At 37.8% G+C, this 20630-nt stretch overlaps 1 protein-coding gene across 1 annotated transcript in view; it reads right to left on the bottom strand.

The window, feature by feature from the left end:
- Window positions 1–4439: 4439 nt before the first annotated feature.
- The window catches only part of SLC6A2 (solute carrier family 6 member 2), a 49433-nt gene continuing 33242 nt past the window's right edge, over window positions 4440–20630 (bottom strand). The window contains exons 10-13 of the mRNA XM_026068843.1: window positions 13147–13247; window positions 8769–8936; window positions 6107–6178; window positions 4440–4463 (exon numbers count right to left, since the gene is read on the bottom strand). Of these exons, the coding sequence (XP_025924628.1) occupies window positions 4440–4463; window positions 6107–6178; window positions 8769–8936; window positions 13147–13247 (365 nt within the window). The remainder of the gene's footprint in view (window positions 4464–6106; window positions 6179–8768; window positions 8937–13146; window positions 13248–20630) is intronic.

Consider the following 20630-nt stretch of genomic DNA (forward strand, 5'->3'; position numbering starts at 1 on the left):
TTTCATTTGTTGAGTTGTGATAACTGTCTTATGTGAGAGTCCCTCAGGCCCATTTTAAAATGTTTTAAATTGAGCAATGCAAATAAGACATTGTAAGTCTCTAATCTCTTGAAATTCCTGATCTGTGGTTTATATTTGGCTCTTAGGAAAGAGATTGTTTGCCAATGCCTCGTGAAATGTAGCAAATCAGTCCGGGATACTGGATGAAAGCTACCTACTCCCCCAAAAGCAARTATTGGTTAGCGACTACTCTGAATCAGAAGAAATGTAAAATGAACATTTAAAAACAAAATAGCTTTCTACGTGCCCCCTTCCTACAACCTAACAGGGCAAAATAAACTTAATTCATGTCAAAACAATAGAGTAAGAAGTGGATGTATATACAAAATGTTTGGGCTTTACTTTTTTAATAATACCATTGAAAGGATATTTTATCTTGCTGAGAAGAAATGGCCAGTTACAGGGAACTTCCTCTGGGAAAATTACATACAACATACATTGCACGTGCAGTTAGGGAATGTGTATAATAGTAACAGCCAAGTATTTCTCCTCCTACATTCTATATTTAAAATACCATGTTTGATCCTGGATTTCCTGCAAAGTCCTTCACTGTGGTAAGATATCTTTCAAGTGTTGCCAGTGTGTATGCCTCAGGACATGACAGAACACAAGAAAGACACTTCATGGTTCAAACAGAGGCCAAACGCTAAATAGCACTAGTGCTTTTTGGACTGCTGCACATAGAAACACACTGGGTCCTTTCCTAAAAATCTAAATCTCTGGAGTTTTAGTAATGTAGCTGTAGAACATGACAAATATTTGAAAAATTATCCTGCTGAATGGCAGCAGAAGGCATACAGAAAAAGGTAGATCTCTCTCCTTGGTGCTAATTAACTTTCTGTTGCTTGATGAAACAGTAAGGATTACAGGTAGGTCCATATTTCAGTGACAGAGAAGAAGGTAGGGCTGGTCAGGAGAGAGAGGCTAATGTACGATCGCCCCTTCCTTTATCAGATTTTAAAAAAGATTTTCAAGACAATATTTTCTAGAGCTGTCAAATGAGCTATTTAATTGCTTCCCTCAGTTCTTCCTACTGGCTTGCCACCAAAACTGCCAACTAGCAAGCAGATGATACTTCATCTTAAATAGGCTTGTTATCARAGTTTTCCACGTTTGGAAGTGGGCATCTCCTCCATCAGCATATACTTATCTCAGGATTTCAGGAGAGGCTGAAAATCCAAAGTTGGAGCTCAAAGTCATTCTTTCCCAAAAGAAATCTAATGTAGAAGCAGGAAGTATTTTTGGCAGAGTGGCTAAAAGCTCACAGAGACGATAGAGCATGGGAAAGGTGGTGGTAGTGGCAAAGGAAGGGACTTTAAGCTCTGCTAATCCTGAGGTTTCTCCCTCACTGAGCTTGTGACTGAGACAAATGGCACCCGTCTATGTGTTATTTTGGGAGAGCACCAGTCCCTGGAGCCAGTCTGCTCCCCCAAACAGGTATATCTGAGAGAAACAGTTGCTGCTTGGCTGGAAATTCAAGAGAGACTTAAAGGAAGATTTGCAGTTAAGAAATGATGTGGGTGATGAGCCTGACTGGGTGATCTCTTTAACTACAGTGATTGAAGAAAAGGAAGGTATCTTTGTGACATTTCATCCTTTCCATATTGAAAATACATTAGGAAGCTCATAGCAGGTGCCTATAAGGAGCTGAGTGCCAGAGCTGTGACTTTACTGGGCTATTTGTCTGTACCRTATCACTGAGTTGAGGAAAGGAGTATAACCTGGTCTTCACAAAGCTATTTTTCTTGAATAGACATTAGTCTGTGTCTAATGGCATCACTTATCATCCAGGAGGCATGAGGTAGTTGAGCATCTTATTCCATGGAGAATTAAGGACATTGTTCTCCATCTGTGGGACAGAGGAATGTCACTGTGTTATTTGAGAGACTTCCTCTGGGCAACACCTTTGCACTTAAAGCCCAGCTGTGCAATCCCTCAGTATGAAGTATTTCTTTTTCATTAGGACTATTCATGGTAATAAGATTCCCGCTATCCCTCAGATTTGCCTATTGTCTTCTGTATCAATTATAATTCTTTGCCTATAAAATCTCAGAACAAGATGGCAATAGTGCAGCAGAGTCCTGAGCTATAAATACTAAACTTAAGTTATACAGTAATAGAAATAAAAATAATGTAGTGGGTAACTGCTTTAGGAGTTGGCATTACAAATAGTCAACCCCCAACATGCTGGGTAAAGCTGATTTCACTCCCAACTTCACCCTGGTTTTAGAGCAGAGTGGTGATGAAATTTAACTTTCCATATGTGGGTTTTGCTACAGATGGGTGGGTTTTCACAAATGAACACTGATGCAGGTTGTTAGCATTTATGATCACATGCAAATCAAACAATGTAAAATGTGACAGGCCATTAAAACTCCTCGTTAAAGAGCCCCCAARACTTTCAAAAGTTAATTATATCTATGCTAAGAAACTTTTGAGCCATGCCAAGGCATGACTGAAACAGCTGTGTTATTGAAAAGTAAGGTTTATAACAATGAAAAGGTGATCCCTATGGCGTTTAGCAAACAATAAAAATGGAATTAAGTATGGAGTTGGGGGGATGGTTCTTTCTTTGAAGCACTCAACATTTTCACTGTTTGGACTCTCATGTCATTATAAAACTAACAGCAACATTTGAAACTCCCTTAATATTAAAATATATTTAGTAATGTTATTGGCCATCAGCTGGGCCAGAAAATATGACTTGCTTTACGATTAGAAGACAGCGTCCTTTGGACTTAAAGCCCTGTTTAAATAAAACCACTGCCTTGTCTGCTTTGTCGCACAGTCTCTTAAGCAAGAGACAATACTTGATTCATTCTAAAGTATTTGATTCTGTTTGGAGGGAAAGTATGAATAAAGAAAGAAGAGTTTTCCCTTCCATTATTTTGGACAGAAATCAGTGTTAAATGGGAAGGAACAAAATCACTTGAAACTTTTAAGTTGGGCTATTATAAAATATTTTTTTCTTGTATATTTAAAAAAAAAACCCATCATTTTAAATGGTCCTTTAAAAAAGGAAGCACTACATATATTTAGAAGGTAAGAAACTGAATTGAATGTGTAGAGGCAAAAATATTCAGAGGTAAGGTCCAGAGGTAAACTCCAGGCTGGATTCAACTGAGAAGCTGCTGCCTCTAAAAATTAGTATAGATCTAGTGGTAAGTATAAGAAGTAATTCAAAGCTACTGAGTCTAGTGGTCAGTGGAAGGATACTACAGTGATAAGTAATGATAGAGAACAAGAACAGCCCCCAAATGTAGAGTTTGTTCTGTGTCTTCTAGCTTGCATAATGCTACTGGAGAGAGAGAAGAGCAGGAGTAGGTTTAGAGCTGAGTATGCCTAAAATATCCTTCTAAGGTACTCAACACAGTCTTATGATGTTTTGGTAGATGAATCCAGATGATATTATAATAGCGTGCTCACAACAGCAGAATAAAGCCAAAGTTTGGTATTTTGGTGCCTCTGGGAAGATCAGCTTATTCTAAAAATCATTATCTCTATTCCTATGTATTTTATATACTGTACATTCTTTATCTGGCACAAAAAATAACAAAACTATTGTATATAAGTTGGCACTTAACTAAATAAGTCTGTAGAGTATGGATCTTATGATAAAGCCATTTTAATTGTTGACATAAGGGAATACGTTTCAAGTACAGTGTGGTATTGAAGTGTATTCTGTACTCAGTAGCCACAACAGAAATTCCATTCCTGTTACTCTTCAGCTTGTATAACTAAACTGCACAGAAAATGGCATGGACATATACAGCAAAGACAACCTTCTTCACCAAGAGAAGAGACTAATAACAAACCACTGAAAATGAAGAACCGAGTCTTCAGTTCAGAAGGATGCAAACTCATATCCCAAAGGATAGTATGGCAAGAAAGCTAATGACATTAATACATAGCTAAAGTCGCTCTTTTCTTACAATTGAGATGTGCTCTTTCCTTAAAGGTCTAAGAGCCTTCAGGTATTGTTGTTTTAAAACAGATCGTGGCATGAATATCTGAAGTATTATTACTGTCAGAAAAGTTTAATACACTTCTCCAGGATAAAAGAGCCTTTAACTTATGACTTTTCTCTGCTCCCCCCTCCTCCACTTCTACCAATAGCAAAGCTCACAAGTTTTGGTCATGTAGGGATCTCATGGCACCAAAAGATATAAGAAAAATTAAACTCAGTCTTTAAAGATCATTTGAAGCCAAGTAATAGAAGGAAGGCATTGAGAACAGAGAGCAGATATCTTTCCTCAAAGAGTCAGTAGATAAGCTCTGAGCCAGCCTGGTCCAAGCATAATCGAGGGAGCTTTGAACTTGACTTTTCTGTATTCCCAGTTTAGCTTAACGTATTGGCTTTTTCCTCAACCTGTCAGCTGTCATATTGTTAGCCAGTGCTGAAGCTGTAAGGAAACAGAAGTGATTGTTTAACATTATTGATTCAAACAATAGTAATGGGAGTTTTCAAGACATTGGTTGACAAATGCAGAGTTACAAGGAGGTCTCAAAATAACTGATAGATTTTAACTAAATTCCTGTGAATTCCAGTTGGAGGTGAGAAATGTTCAATATAAAGATTATTTAGTCATCTCTTGGTTCAATTTTAAAACTCAGAACTGCTGAATAATATATATATATATATATATATATATATATAAGACTTCTATGCTAATTTAGTTAGGGTAGTTGGTTACAAAGTTAAGATTAACAAAGCATTAACTATGCTTTAGTAATATTAGCAATAACAAAGCTATTCCTAGCTGTTCTTTGAAGGCAGCAACAAATTGATATAAGATGCCTTAGTGTTAGACATGTGGTTTTGAGGGATCATTAGGCATTTGCTTCAAAGTACAGTCTCTTCTACTCTAAGTGAAATTCATTTGCTTCTGTTTCTGCCATTGCATGTTTGGGTTTAAACGACCAGACCTGTGTAGGAACAGTGGTGTGTATCCCATTAGCACAGGAACATCTGCCTCTGAAAATGAAGTTATTACTTACAGCTGGAGCATTAAAAGTCTCTAGATAGCTGAGGGCAGGGAGGGGGGAATGAGGAGGCAGGAAGGGGTGCTGTGCTACTGCGTAACCTCACATAAATTGTGGTCATGAAACAGGAAGCCATTTCTTCCTTCTTCCCTTCTGCATCCCATAAATCTACATTTGGATTATTTCCTTTAAAATACAAAAAATATTATACTTCAAACAGTATTCTTTCCCATTATAGTTCTTAAGTTTATTTCAAAGTGAACAAAAGGCACATTTTTTGATTTGTTTTTTCCATACAAACATACAAACCACCACTATAAAATCTGGGTCATGTTTTGAGGTAGTGTGCATAATTCTAGCTTCTTTCAACTCTGAAGGCAGAAAGTGGTCCAGCATTAATAACTGTACATGCCTCATATTTGCATCCTTTTTATCCTCTACAAAAAGGAGTTGTATCAGTAAGCTCATTCTATTTGCTAAAAGGAAAGTGCTATCTGGAAACCTATAGCATATTTTTCTTTGCTGCTTAAGGAGTCTCCAGCAGTGTTTTCAGTCAACTACAGGCCTGTGGGGAAAGCAGATCCATCTTAGTAGCATACCATTTCATCACGGCCATTTTGTTGAAGCTCTAACACTGATATTTAACTATTTAGCATGCCTTGATACATACTTGGAGTTTAGAAAACGTGACTTCAGATWGCTGCGTAATGACTGAGGGAGAGGATATGACGTGTTCAAACATGCCTGATGATCTGGAAATAAATTCATCCCTTGATGAGATTTCACTGTATTCAGATATGACCTAAAATACTGGATACAAGCAATCTGTAACCTTGTGGGTTCTGCTTAGTCATTTTTTAGTGGTGGAAGGAAGGTGCCCAAAGCCTTCCAACAGTTGATGCATGTGATACTGAGCCTCCTGCACCGCATCATGCTGGCAAAAATAAAGAACCACCGACCTGTGAAAGGATCCGCGCTGAGGAGATTGGTGCAAAGCTGCAGTGGTTGCCAAAGACGGGAAAGGGTTGGTAGCAAGAAGAAGCATGGTGAAAGTAGTACAAACCTTAAACTGCCTGACACTTCCTTGAGCCACAAGATGGTGTTCATTTTCAGGTGTGATGCAGTAAGCTAGCCTCTAAACCAGAGGGGAAGAAGAAGAAAGAAAAAATCAGCCATATGAAGTGGGATTACATCTGTAATTATGGGGAAGTAGTGTGAACTTTATTTAAAACARTAACTTAAACCTTTAATATCACCGAGTCATGAATCTAACTCAGTCACTGAGAGAACAAGCTTATTATAAGCCCCTTGGTATTAGTCTTTAATATAAGGAGCAACAGTAGAAAGCTTATGCAAATACTGAGTACAAATATTTAGCAAGTGCATATGGAGGAGAATGCCAGGAACAAGCTGGTATCACAAGCCTTACATCCCCCAAATTCACACTTTTCTTGAGCCTTGTGTCAAAATGGGATTAGTTAGTTCCAATGGCAAAGGAAAAGGGGCAGTGACTATCCCCAGCTCACCCCCCTTGTCCCTCTGGCTGTCCCTTTGGTTCTGTTTGGTATCACATTCAGATTTTTGGTTTATCTTGGACTTTCAGCTAACTTGGGGAGTTCCCGTTAGACTAAGCGCATACCTTGCCCCCTACTTTGGGTTTAATAGCCACAATTTACTCCATCTTAGCTTATGATAGCTGTATGGGTGTAACATACAAGGCTTCTGCTGTATTTGTCATGAGGAGACTGAAGACCTGCTGTCCATGTGAATTGCAAAAAAACTTGTTAACACTGATTAATGAGAGAATGTAAATTTGACCAAAAGCTTGTGTATCCCGGTATCAGTAAACCTCTGCAAGCTGGCAAAAGCCTGTTGGGCCAGTACAATCTCTTCTTGGACATTTAGCTGCCACTGGAAAAAGGAGTTTGTAAACCCATGGGAATGGAACAAAATAAAGGGCTTAAAATTGCTGGAAGTGAAAACCAGAAATTGTGCACAGTGTAAGTGAGATGGTGGAGCTGATGAGAACAGGATGGGGGAAGAGTGGTTCCCACTTCAATGCTTATGTCAGAAGGGCACCTAAATGATGTAGCTGTCACGTTTCAGAAAGAAAGCATCTTATCCCTTTGCATCTGCCAGGTTTCTGTAAGGGGGATGTGTCCTATCTAGGCAGAGGTGAGATCCTTTTTCTGTGTAATTCTGTGTGGTGGTGACTTGCCAAAGAGTCTCAACGTCTTGCTACAGCCTTGTATAGCCCTAGATGTAGTAAAGGAGAGCAGTGGAACTAGATACAAGTTAGAAAGCCGATTAGTTTAAAAAATGACTATCACTATGAAGGGACAAAAGTTGATGCTGTACAGGAGTGAAGAGTTTTACTTTCTAAACACCATTAGAGGCTTTAAGAGCACAGACAAGAGTTTATAGTGACAGTGATGGTAAAATCAGTATGATCAGTGAGCCTTAATCTTGTGCCATTCTGAAATGTTAATTTGAGTAAATTGTGAGGAAAAATAGATGCAGTTTTTCCACTTAGAAACCAGGTTCTTTTTAAATAGAACAAAAATATATTAATATTACACATGCACATATAAGTGATGTTAAAAGAAGACTATAAAAGTTGCAAAGTCAAACTTCTTACAGTTAGAAATTATCAGAATTAAGGTTTCTCTAATTTGGTGCCTTTTTATTGTATTAATGCCTTTAATGACATGGTCACAAAYCGTTTCTCCTTCAGAGTTTCTGCTTTATTCAGTGCACAGACTGGGTGTACTCTGTGGGTGAAGTGGGTTTGTGTGGTGAAAGATGCTGCTCTCTAGTATCCTGGTTCTCTCACCGCAGTAGGTGAAAAGCRAGAGGCTAGATGATGGATCCATAAGCTGTGCCTATACCATAGGATTTAGGAGCGCTTCTGGATTTCCAAATCTGTTTCAGCACTTTGGTCCTATCTTGACTATAAATAGTTTCTTCAAGCACTTTGATATCGTAGCAATGATCACAATGGAAAGATCTGCAAGGAAATTAATTCTGTCCTTGGCAGAGAGTTGAAATAATTTCAGTAAATAGGGAATAGGGACACAAATTTAACGGGGGGGGGGGGAATACTGTGTGGCTGCTTTTAAAGACAGAGTACTGGGCTAAATAGGATCTATTACTCTGACCCAGTAAGGCATTCCTTATGTTCTCAGTGGATACTCATTAAATGAATGCAGCCCATCCTGCACACAGTGCTCCTTTGGGGACCCTTCCCAGCATGTAGTTATGTGGTTAGACTATTATAATGCTAAGGCAGGAGAGATCTGAATTAACTTTAGAGTCTTGTGAACTGTTATATGTACAGCGTAGAGTGATAAAACATACCTAGGACCTAACTGTGTTCAGGTAGAGCAGCTGCATGAAGACCATACCTCAGAGCTGAATATGAAGATAATATATTTTGTATATATTTTTTTGTTAACAAGGAAAAAAATCTCACCAGTTAGATTAATTATATGCATCATAAATTAGTACAATTTTTAAAGTTATGGTGCTTTCTGGAAAGCTAATTTCTGTCTAGAAACTGGAAGAGGATGCACTAATCCTACCTTGAAACACCAATCCATCAGAGAGCTGGATCCAAAAGGTCACTCATAAGTAATATGTTTGGGGAGCAAGAGAAACAAACTGCCAACTTACATCCAGTCATTTCATTACAACACTTCAAGATATTTTGCTAGCGTTCCACTTACTTCTTTAAAGGTCCCACGTGCATTCATAAATTTATAGATAATATAGGCAGGCACAAGTATCATTGAAGATAATGCTATTCCCCAGCCAATACGATTTGCCCAGAGAGGAAAGGTGTAGTCATCGTACGTCAGAGGTTTGAAATTTATTATGCTGACTATCACGACAAACTAAAGAAGAAAGAATAAAAAGAACCATGGTTTTGAGATAGGAAGAAACTGAGTGGAATGGAGAAGAGATTTCATCTGTTTGATTAGGCAGCCACCCTGAGGGATATTTCAACCCAACTTCAGTATTTACCTTCATCCTGTCTACTTTGCCCTTTGCCGCTTAARCTGTGGAAACTCTTGATCCATTTACTTGTACTAACAACCAGTTAATTCTAGGTGCTCTGGACAGAGATTATTGGTGGGAAGATCAGGTGACTGTAATTGCCTCATTTAAACTAGTAGTGTTAGGGAGGTAAAACAAAGATTCTGTAATCAAAAAAAAGCCTCTTCAGGAACTGTTTTTCTCCTTGTTTCCCAGAGGCCTAAGGTTTCATTTTCTTAGAGAAGTTTTGTACCCATTTTCCAGTGAGAAGCATGATGCAAACTCCAGCATGATACATTTACTGGGGAAAGGTCATGTGGTCTTAAGGCCCGGAAAACAGAAATGTTACGTATACCAGGGGCGCAAGAAGGAAAGTGTGGGGTACTACCCCATTTCCTTCCTGTTAAATCTGTGCAGGTTATGTGCAATATGCAGAGCTCCTTGATTTGCTTCTCTGGACCTCTATATTCTGTTCCTTCTAGCAATTGCAAATTATAGCTTGAGATTGGACTTTCAAAGGCTACACAAGGTGAGTAAAGGTACAGGTTAAAGGAAACCAATAGTATGAAATCCCGTTAATCAAATATTGATTTAATTTAGAGATTTTTTTGGACGGTGTTATACAGCTGTAGAAAGTTTTGAGAAAACACTCTGAGGAGATGTTTCCTAATACCAGATATCTGGATAGCCTCAATTTCCCTTCCCCTTGTGGAGAATTGTGTTTTGCATTAGGGAAGCTCCTAACGATAATTATTTCCAAATTATCCTAAACTACATATATCAAGTAATTACAACTGAATTTTTTTTGGCATTTATGTTTATGGTGCTTATAGCCTCAATCTCTTTTGGTGAGGCACTCCATATGCTTCATACAGTTGTTGTGAAATGCTACTGCTTAAATGAAGTGACCAATTTGCTTGAATTTTGCATTTTTAAATTCTAATGAGTAATAGAAGACTGCCTTTTTTCATCCTAATGACTATTTTTATAGCTTTCACTTATTAATTAAGTTAATTTTGGTCAATTTAATTTGCTTTATTTTTCTAATGTGTTCAATGCAGAAACCAAAAGATAGGCTATAAAAAGGTATATTTAAATTTACTTTTCCCCTACAAATCAAGATTGTAATGTCCTTTAGAAACTTGAGAATACCTACAGTCATAACAAAACTGCATATAAAAGGTAACAAAAATACCCTGGAGTCAGGATCATGAAGATCCCATTTCCACAGGTTTTAAAATATATCCATACCCAATAATTAAGTTGATGTGTCCCAGTTCTAATGCTTTCAAATGGAAAGAAAATGTGTGTTATGGTGGTGGAAAGATGCATCACTTACACTTTCACTAGGACGCTTATGCTGTATCCTGTAACTTATAAGCTTCTGTAAGAAGGCGTTGGGGCTGCTTTCCCCAAAATTTTATGCGTCCTGAAAGCTTAGACTGAGAATCACATCGGTTTTTGCTAGCTAGTTTGCTAGAGCTTTGCTCGAATTTAAAAACTTAAACTTCTAACAGTCTCCTAGTACACAAAAACTAAGGATGTTCGGTGYAGCCTTTTCCCTTTCTAAAACTTGTCAGCCTCAGTTTGAAGTGCTGCAGGCTATAGCTCCATATTAAGCTTCTTTACAGAACAGTGTTGAGAAGGCTAATACCTGCTTGCTAGATGTTTAATTAACCGATTAATTGGGGCCATAAAAAAAAAAAAATTGACAATAAATTTGGGCCTGAAGGCTGTGTCATCAAAGCCTGTCCGAGCTATCTTTAGATATTGGGTACATCAATACTGCTTTAAGAAGCACAGCTTTAATGCAACTAATATCCTAAAATCAGTGAGGTCAAATTTCCCTATATTTACCCTGACCTTTTGATTTACAGATAAGTCTAGGAGACAATCCCAATGTAAAATTGTAGTTTTGTTYTGAACTGAATCTTTGCACAAAACAACCAAATGTTCACGTTTTAGGAATTTTTTTCCAAATATAATGAAGCATTTGTGTGTTTTTCACATCAGGCAGCTTACAAGGTATATTTAATACATCTCTTCAGCGCTTCAAACAGCTAACCACTGGGAGTAATTGCATACAACTTATTCCAAGGTGTCACTCCACAATTGGGATCTTGGTGTCCGCTAATGAAATATGAATTACCATTGAAAGATGTGTTCTAATACACATATTACAAATGGAATGATTTTTAGTCAAGTAGTGTTCCTGAGTATACTGTTGCAATTTTTGTGTTCAGAGACAAAGCACACGTAAAAGGTTATGTCTCAAGAGGTGGTATACATAATACAGGCTTTGAGAGAAAGGGACAAGTTAAATCTAGTGGTAAATAACTCCTAAAATGTTTTCATCTTACTGAACTGGTAGGTATAATCAATAATACATGGTTTGGAGCTACTGAAAAGACACCTGGAGGAGCAGATGACTTGCAATAGCCAAAGATCAAGTTGATATGAAAACAGCGTATGTGTTTGTCCCTCTCTATCACTCCAGTGATACAACCAACACTTTGGACTTTTTTTTTAGTCTGGTAATAAAACATCAATACAAAAATATAAAGGATACTGACTTTTTTCAGTTACTTTTCACATTTTATATTAAGCACTTACCTTGTCACATGCTAAGTTCAATTACAATCAACTTATTATAAAATAATATCAGAAAATCTGGTGATAGTCTGAACTTAATACTTTGTACAAAGATAAAAGTACCCATGTTTCAGAACATACAACATCCATTACCAAGCACATTAGGAAAAATATCCTTCCTGGGTAACTCATCGCATGACTATTTGAGTTATTACATCATCCGCTGAAACATCTGCTGTTGATTGCTGTTAAATTTAGAATAGCCCGCCATCCTAATACACCTTGACTCAGTGCAGGAGGGCAAAGTCTGTTAGTTGTCTTTAAGAAAGTGTTCTGCAATCTGGAACAACCTGAGTGTCTGGAAACATACTTACTACCCAACACACCTCTGTGTAAAGGAAGAGATGGTTGGTTTGTTTACAATTTGATTTGACATCTGCTGGCCATTAATAAAAGCAGAATGAGCAAATCTTGAAGTAGAAGGTCAAGTGCATGGTAATGAGCAGCAGATCCAGATTACAGAAAAGTGGATCAAATGTAGTTTCCATCTAGCCACAGAACCTCTGTGAGAGAGTCTGCAAAGCATCTAATTACTGGAAATAGGAAAGGTTAACCTGGGATTTGATTGCTTTAATTAAAAGTGTAATTTTTTTTCTGTGTGCTTATGTAAGGCTGGTATGTAAGCATTATTTAGTTATTACTTAAGGAATTTGAAATTCTTTGAGAAGTGTGACCTGATGCATTCTAAGTAATGGGTCTGATTTGATTTGGTATAAAGTGGTGACATTTATTTCATTAAATTTYTCTCTGTTTTTTTTACTAACCATTTTGTATAATTTTTAGGCCCTACAAAATTTCTCTTTTTTGGAATTACTCTGTTATTCTTGCTTCCAAGATGAGGCTAGCCACAGGAGGTTGTGGTTTTAAACTGAAATCYGTAGCAGTTGAAATGAGAATGAGGAGGGGTGGTGAACCTGAGTTATGACACTCATGCCCTTGTTTACTATCAAGGGAGAGTAAAATTATGCAATGATTTAGTGGTGTGGGAATTTCAAGATTAATGACTTTAAATCACAGGTGGCCTCAGAGCCTTTTTCCTCAGCACAAACTCTTATCCCTGCATGGTTTTATTTTCTAGCAGAAAGATTTGTTTTTAATAACTATGGATGCTGGGGGATGCACTGTCTGAATCTAATTTTTAGTGTTTCCTGAGAAAAGCTACTTCCTTCAAAGCCTGCTAAAGTGAAGGAACAGATGACCACACCCACAATTAGCTCTTCCTTCACAACTGAAGTATTTTGTATAAAATACCATCAGTGCCATGGAGGAGAAAAAAGAATTAAATTGTTGTTGTCTTCTATTTGTCCTGACAATATCAGGGATAACAATGAGCATCTTGCTCTTGATACCTACTCTATATTGTAGGAAGCAATGTACTAGTATTTCTTCCATGATGAAATAGTTATCAACACTTACCAATAAAAAAGCAGGGCTAACAAATTTCCAGCACAATCTCCAGTAGAGGCCTGGCTTGAAGCCCATCATCTGTTGGATATCTTCACTGAATCTGTCCACACCTATGAGGTAAATGGAAACAGAAGGGATGTGAACATCAGATTGGCATAAATCTGAGCTGGTCATGTTGGTGGCATACCCAAATATTAGCTGCTGCTCTTTTCAAAAGTGGGAATGAATGACTTCCAAATCAGAAGAAATACAGGGCGACAACATTGGTCTCCTTTCAATGAATAGATCCGTCTTTGACTTCAGTATATCTAAGACTTAAATGTTCACAAGCATTAAAGATCTGTTGCAAACAGCATTACCATTGAAAAGGGGGATTTCACAAATATCTAGCAGTTAAGTTATGAAATAGAGACACCTTTCCTCGTTATGGTTGTGAACTGTTGTAACCTAAGCACTCAGCGCTCCTTTATGAGTACACTGAAGGAAAACCCAGACCTGTACACAAACTGGTTTCTAATAAAGAAGTAGATTGACATAATTCCTAATTATCCAAAGGAAGCTTTATTGGTTCTCTTTAATGGCATACCTCACCTTTTTTTCAGTGTTTCACTAAATACCCCAGAATATGCATTATGTCTATAACAAATGTCACTTCATCTTTTATCACCTCTTCAAGGAACTGGGTAGGCGCTTCTGTTATGCGTAAGCATGTACAAAACTATAGCAATGAGATGCAGGTGGCCTCTTTTAGAGTATCCAGTGTGCTTTTATATCAAATAAATTTCTAAAATTGTCACTGCTGTCACATCTTAATATCTACTAATTTAATGTAGCTGTTGTGGTAGATAATGGCCAGAGGGGAAAAGAGAGTTGCAAATGCCCTCTCAAATTAATCAAGTTCTCCCAAAGTCTTTAATGTTCCTTGAGTATCTGGTCTGAGATTTTTCACATTTCAGTATCTTCATGTTGATAGTGTGTGTGTTTGTACGTCTGCATAATTTAGTGCTTCTGAAAGTTGAAGTATTAATAGGTATAAAAATGAAAAGGAAAATGGAAATGCTCTTTTTGAGCAAATAGTGTAAACAGCTGTAGTGGAAATCTCTTCCCACAGCTAAAAYAAAGGAAGATCCTTTGCAGACTCCTATTTAAAAACATTATCTAGACAGTGACTTCAAAATCAGTGAATAGTTCAGGCTATCTCAGGCCAGTGTGCAAATCAAAAGTCTGCTATCCTGGGCTCCTCAGGACATACTGAGTTCTATAGCAGTGAATGAGAGAGAGGAGGCATTTCAGGTGGGTGTCTCTTCCTTCCTTATGGCTTCACAGATTTAAATCAGCATTATGAATTGCATCTCTGAGTACCATAGGAAGCCCAGCACAAGTATAATGTGTGTCCTGCGAGTGGCACTAGTCTGGTCTGGCTACAAATTTTGAGTAGTCTACAAGTGCATTTCCATGCTTTGCAGCAAAAAACAGTCTCAAGCTGTCTGTATGTAAGAGGAATGTATCTTTTTACTCTAGTAATATTAGTTCATGATAATTCACATTCTTTGGACTTGATTCTTTTCTGGAAATACTGTAGTCTCCAGTGGGACATTTTCCATCTTTAATATTTTTTAATTTAATATTTTAATTTGATATCTTTTGGAATACATATTTCTGCATTAACTGACAATTGGCTATAATTAACTATATAAAGCAAATATGCCTTTTACAGTGGTAGGACCACATCCATTTGAATGGTAGTTTCTTCCTTGTTTTTCTAATTAATTTTATTCTGGTTGGATTTCCTGATATGAGATATTATCTTGCAAAAGTTTCATCTAAGCCCAGACTATTTTCCCATTGTTTTTTTATAATTGGATGATTACTGCTACTATCAGAATGTGGAAGAAATGTCCCACTCAGAGTTGTCTTTAAAAAGAAAAAAATCTCTGACTGTAAGTCTGGAAGGTATTGGCTCAGAGGTAGGTATTTGTCTGATCAGTGTAACGTGTCATGTCAAACTACTGGTTTGTAATATGTCATTATACTAGAGAAATGTTTTCAACAAGTTTGCCTTTAATTGTGAACCCTACCAGGCAACCAGCAGAAATGCTGCTTTTTGACATCAATACTTGTTTGTTAGGGATACGGTAAATAGTTTACCACATCAGTTGCTTCTCTTCCTGGGGATCAGATCAGTAGCATTTATTTAATTTAACATATTTAATTAAATAGACAGGACAACTTGATTGACCCTTTACATTCAGTCAGAAATGTATTTACCAGCTTTGGACATTTGAGTGCAAACTTCTTTATTTTTTTTTTCTACCCAGTATTATGAACAGGTGAAGCAAGGTATCAAAATCTAAGAAACAATCTGCAAATGCTCTTTGAGTTTAATTGGATTCTATTTACAGTGCCTTCTGTGAACTTTAGAGTGACTGAATTTCAAGTGCAGTGAATCCTGAGAGTGAAATTCATCACTGTGCAGAAGGTCAAAGACAAGGACTAGATAACCTATGAATAAAATTTTTGGAAGTCCTGGACAGACATACCCAGAGCTCAAATAGTGCTTTATGGTCTATTTCTACTGAGAACAAGAAACAAATAGTCCATGCTCCGACTGCTTTTTCAATAGCATGCTTTTTTAACACTATACATTTTCAGATCACCATCCTAAGAATCAACCTGTAAAGTAGGACTTAGCTATAACTGTATATGACAGTACTTAGTGCTTGGGCTTTCTGCATTTCTTGAAAGCGTTTACCCAGTTTCCTTGTGATTCTGTGAGATAAGCCTACATTGTTGGTGACTCCTTCGGTCACTTCAAATTACTTGCCTGGAGACTTGGTCGCCAGTATGGAAATAGTCTCCTTGCTTTTTCACTGAAAAACTAACGTATACTTAGAGTTTATGATCGGATTCTGGTTCAATACACTAACCCCAAAGAGAATTTCAGTGTAATTTCTGAATTATGTAAACATTGAAGCTGCTTGGGTATGTCTCTCTGGGTATGTAATTGCTCATTAAACAGCACAGAAAATTTGGCCTATTCTATCTGTAAATCATACTGCTGTGTCAAGGGTATTAAATCAATAAGCAATAAAGAACTGATTAAGAAGAAAGTGAAAAATAGATTTGGCTATAAATGCAAGTTATCCTCCTAATAGTGGAACAATGTTCTTTGAGCTCAGTGATGGAGAGATCAGAGTTCAGATGGGATGAAAGTCTAGACATTGCCAATACCTTGCGCCCTGTCTGCCTGAAGACCTCAGCAAGTCATTTTGCTGTGCTCAGTTGCACAGAAGCTCCGGTGCAGTTCCTGGCCCTGAGGTGAAATTGCTCAGCGGCTATAGCAGAAATATTTTAAGGGCATGTTTCCAAAAACTAGTGTCATGGCTCTGACACTCATCTGGAGCCCTACAGGCAATTTTTGTATGTGTTGCTTTCTCCTCCTGTCTTGCTTGACTCTGCACACTGATGTGATGCATAGTATTCTTTTCTAACCTTGGATTTTTTTTTTCAATCTGGAAAGTTAAAAATAGTAATAATGCTGTATTTAAACGAATTTAAATGAAACCAGTAAATTTAAATTTATCGACTTAAGTAAAACCAGTAAATCGAATTAACTACACTGAATAAGAAAATAATAAGAACTATTAATAGCAATTACTCTGTTAGAGAAGTCTTTTTAGCCCTTCTCTTTAGCCCTTCAATTTATGACCATTGTCTTTTGTCCTCCTATCACGCACCTAAGTGAAAAACCTGGCTCTGTTTTTCAAAACCTTCCTTGTATGTACTGGAAGGCTGCTACCAGGTCCTCCCTAAGCCTTCTCCAAGCTCAACAAGTCCGGTTCTCTTGGCCTTTCTTGAGAGGACGTGTGCTTCAGTCCCCCGACCATCTTGGTGGCCCTCCACTGGACTCATCTTGAGTTTAATGTATTTTTGTACTGGTGGTGCAGACCAGGGGACACAGTATTGCAGGTGTAATCTAGCAAGTACCAAGTGAAAGGGAGGAATGACTTAATGTCCTGGTTATGCTCCTGCTGATAGAGCTCAGTAGCTGTTAGCCTTCTCTCTGCCAGCTCACACTGCTGACTTGCATGTAGCCACGTCCCTGAGCAGCTCTTCCTTGATTGCAAGTAGCAGATCCAGAAAAGCGTCACTCCTGGTTGCACATCTAGCACCTGTGTTAAGTTACTCTTGACACCTTCTCCTGTAAGAACCAGGATCTGATCTGTGCTTGCCTCGCTTGTGTTTCCATTCTGTGCAATCATACTTCGTCTTCATTGTCTTTTGTGCCAGGCACATGTATCAATACAAAACCATGTGAGCAAAGGATGTGTGAGAGCAGTCAGTACTTGATTGATTTCTCTCTTTTCCTTTTGCAAAGTCAAATAGTTTATCTCAGATTTTTTCAGATCAATTGACCTTAAGGGCTGAAATTTCAGTCTAAAGGATTTTCTTTGGAAAGGCTTTCACTAACTGAAAATAATAGAATTGAGGCCRAAGATCATTGCTAACTTGTACGGAACTTTCTCTAGTCGTTCGGGGAGATGCTCATGTTAGAGATTCTGACCGAGCAGAGATTTTCCTGCAAGGGAAACTGAACGGCAGATTTGTATCCCAGGGAGAGCTGTCTGCCTTTCCTTAGCATGTGTATCAGAGGAGTGAGCTCAGGGTTGCCCAAGAGGAAAAATGCTAACAAGCTAGCAGCCTTAACTGAAATACCTGTCTACTAAAACAAACTGGCTCCTCCTCCTCTTATAGGTTCAGGTGGTGTTTGCAAGCAGAAACTTCGCAGCTAATGAACATAAGTTTATTGTGAAGTAAATATAAAAATTTCCATGTTTTTTGGTCYGTGCCAAAATGTCGGAGCCTGCCTTCAGGCTGGCTTAGTGTTTCTGCTGGGTCACTAAGGCAACTGGGGTCTATCAGGAAAAAAAGGTGGACGAGATAATGCCAGATTTAATCAGTCAGAACAGTTTAAATAKCACCCGAGGCTGTAATAAGCTTTTTTTTTATAAAGCAACAGGTCATATTGTGTCAGTAAAAGCATCTATCAGCTGCTTAAGACAGATGAATAGATATTTTTCCAGTTAGAGGGAGAGAGAAGAAGGGAAGGGATGATGAAGGACAGAAGTTGCAACAAATAAATGAAACCTGACTAAGCTTGACCAGGTTACTCTGTGAACCACATCCAAAACCTAGCCATTGTAAAGCACATTAAATCCTATTTTAATAGCAGCGAGATAATAACTCGCACTTACTGAACAGTGGTATTTTTATACCTCTGCTTCTAAGCTAAGCTATGATCACTCTTCCACGTTCAGCTCTTATACATCCATTAAAAACAGGTGCCTGTAAAATTAGGTGCCTTCACTTATTTTGAGAGAAAACAGCGGATAAGCTGCTAGCTCCATGTTGATGTTGGAGGACAGAATTAGCACTTTAAAGCTAAAAAAATTTTGCTTTAGTAGGTTGAACAGCTTTACACAGGGATACCATTCCTTCAGCTCGCTCACTCCTCAGCAGTTTTTAATTGAGRGGGACAGGACAGAGTGACTAGAAGAACAGTGATGTGGTACAGATGGGGTAAGTCAGTGACTGACGGAGGTAAATGGCAGCGAGAATGATAGTGTCTAAGGACTGACTCATGTTAATTATAAACACTGTCTCTGAGTACAAATGACTTTCGGAGGGAGAACAATCATATTGGGAATCAGAGCAGCTAGTTCAGTGCAGACTTCAGGGGGAGAAGGATTTGCAGGCTGCTGTGACTTTTAAACCCTTATAATGAAGAGAAAAGAGGTGTGGCAAAATAGGAAGGTATGACATGAGAATTAAGAGAAGATAAGAAACTTATAGCCCAAGAAAGTTGATTAAACTGAAGTTTTGGTGGCAAACAATTTCAGACACAACCGATGGTTTGGATCATTGCAGTGAGCCGACTTGTAAGACCTCCCAAGGTTTTCAGTCCTAGATGGGTCGTTGAGTTAATGACAGATTTTTGATTAATTTTGCATTGCTGAACCGATTATCTCTTACCTATCTAAAAGATTTTGGCTTTGTATTGCCAAAATATTTATGATGCCTCTGAAGGAAAAACAGTATCTTCTGAAAAGGATCTCATAAAATGAGGAGAACAAATTTAAAACCAAGCCAGCAAGGAGGAGCCTGAGTGTGTATTGGGTTTTGAAAGTGGATAAGCATAACTGTTAATGGCAAGTGGTAGTRAGAGATAAGTACTGAATTTAGAAAGATAATTTGGAAGCATGTTTTCAAAACTTAGTATCTGTGAAGGTGATTGGAAACTCATTCAGTGAGGTTACARAGACAGCTGTGCTGACCGTTTGTATTTGCAAATTAAAGATTGTGTTTTTTGGAGAATATTTACATACTGGAGAAATTCTCTGGTGCCATACTGTAGGGCTGTTCACTTTAATATTCAAGGTGACTATATGGGATCTTTGGAGGAAATCCAGAAAATTCAGCTTGAAGAAAATGAGATATTCTTTTGGAGTCCTTATAATTTTACTAACTCTGTGACAGGATGAAGAACTGATAGCATCCTCCCCGAAAGAAAGAAAAAATGTTTTTTACTATTTCTTTAGCAAGATATGCCTAATTCAGACTGACCTAATTGTGCCTGATTTTTTTTTTCTGCATGATTTGGTGATTAACAACATTTTGTAATTTCCACTGTTCTGGAGGTGGAATCCCCATATCTTCTTATGTGATAGATGACGTTTTAAACACTAAATCTGTCCTTTAGGTTGTGGGGGGAAGGAGGGAATGGAAATGTTTGAAACCCTGGTCCAAGTATCAGAAACTCCTCACCTATTCAATGTTGAATAGGGATAGGTAGAACACCACAGGCCAGGCTTTCTCTTACACTCTCACTCTCTTTTGTAACTTTATAATCAGGCTTAGTTGAGTCTTGAAATATTTTTCCTGTAAGCAATGTGCAGTTTAACCTTTTTGTTTTGCTGCTTTGGGAATAGTAGTAGTCAGCTTTCTTGTCACTTATAGCACAGGATTGTGGGTTTTTGCCTTGGTGAAATTAGACAACACAGGACAGTTCTTCACAAGACTGAAGTTTCTGGAGGTTAAAGACTGAGCTCGGGCAGACTCGATGTCCCACTATTTTGCCAAATTGTGCTTAATGCACAATTTCAATGTTTTTTTCCACTAAGGTGACACAAGTGCATTCATATGGGTTTAGAGAAGTGGTAGTGGCTGTTTGCTAATATTGTGGTTATTTTATACAGCGGGAAAGAAAAAATAATTTTTTTCTTTCTTACAAGACTTACGTATCTAATGTGTTGCTTTTTGTTTATGTTACTTCTTTAGGGAGGAGAAAAATATTAAGGACAAAATAAGCCAGAGTAATTATTAAGGAAGCTGGGCGCATCTTCTGAGACTTAACAGTTAAGTTATATATTTTTTTCAGGATACCATAGCATATCTAGTTTGCACAGAGTGATTCCATCCTAATACCAGAGGTG

The sequence above is a fragment of the Apteryx rowi genome, unplaced genomic scaffold (genome assembly GCF_003343035.1).
Source record: "Apteryx rowi isolate R43461 unplaced genomic scaffold, aptRow1 scaffold_28, whole genome shotgun sequence".
Classification (NCBI taxonomy): Eukaryota; Metazoa; Chordata; class Aves; order Apterygiformes; family Apterygidae; genus Apteryx; species Apteryx rowi.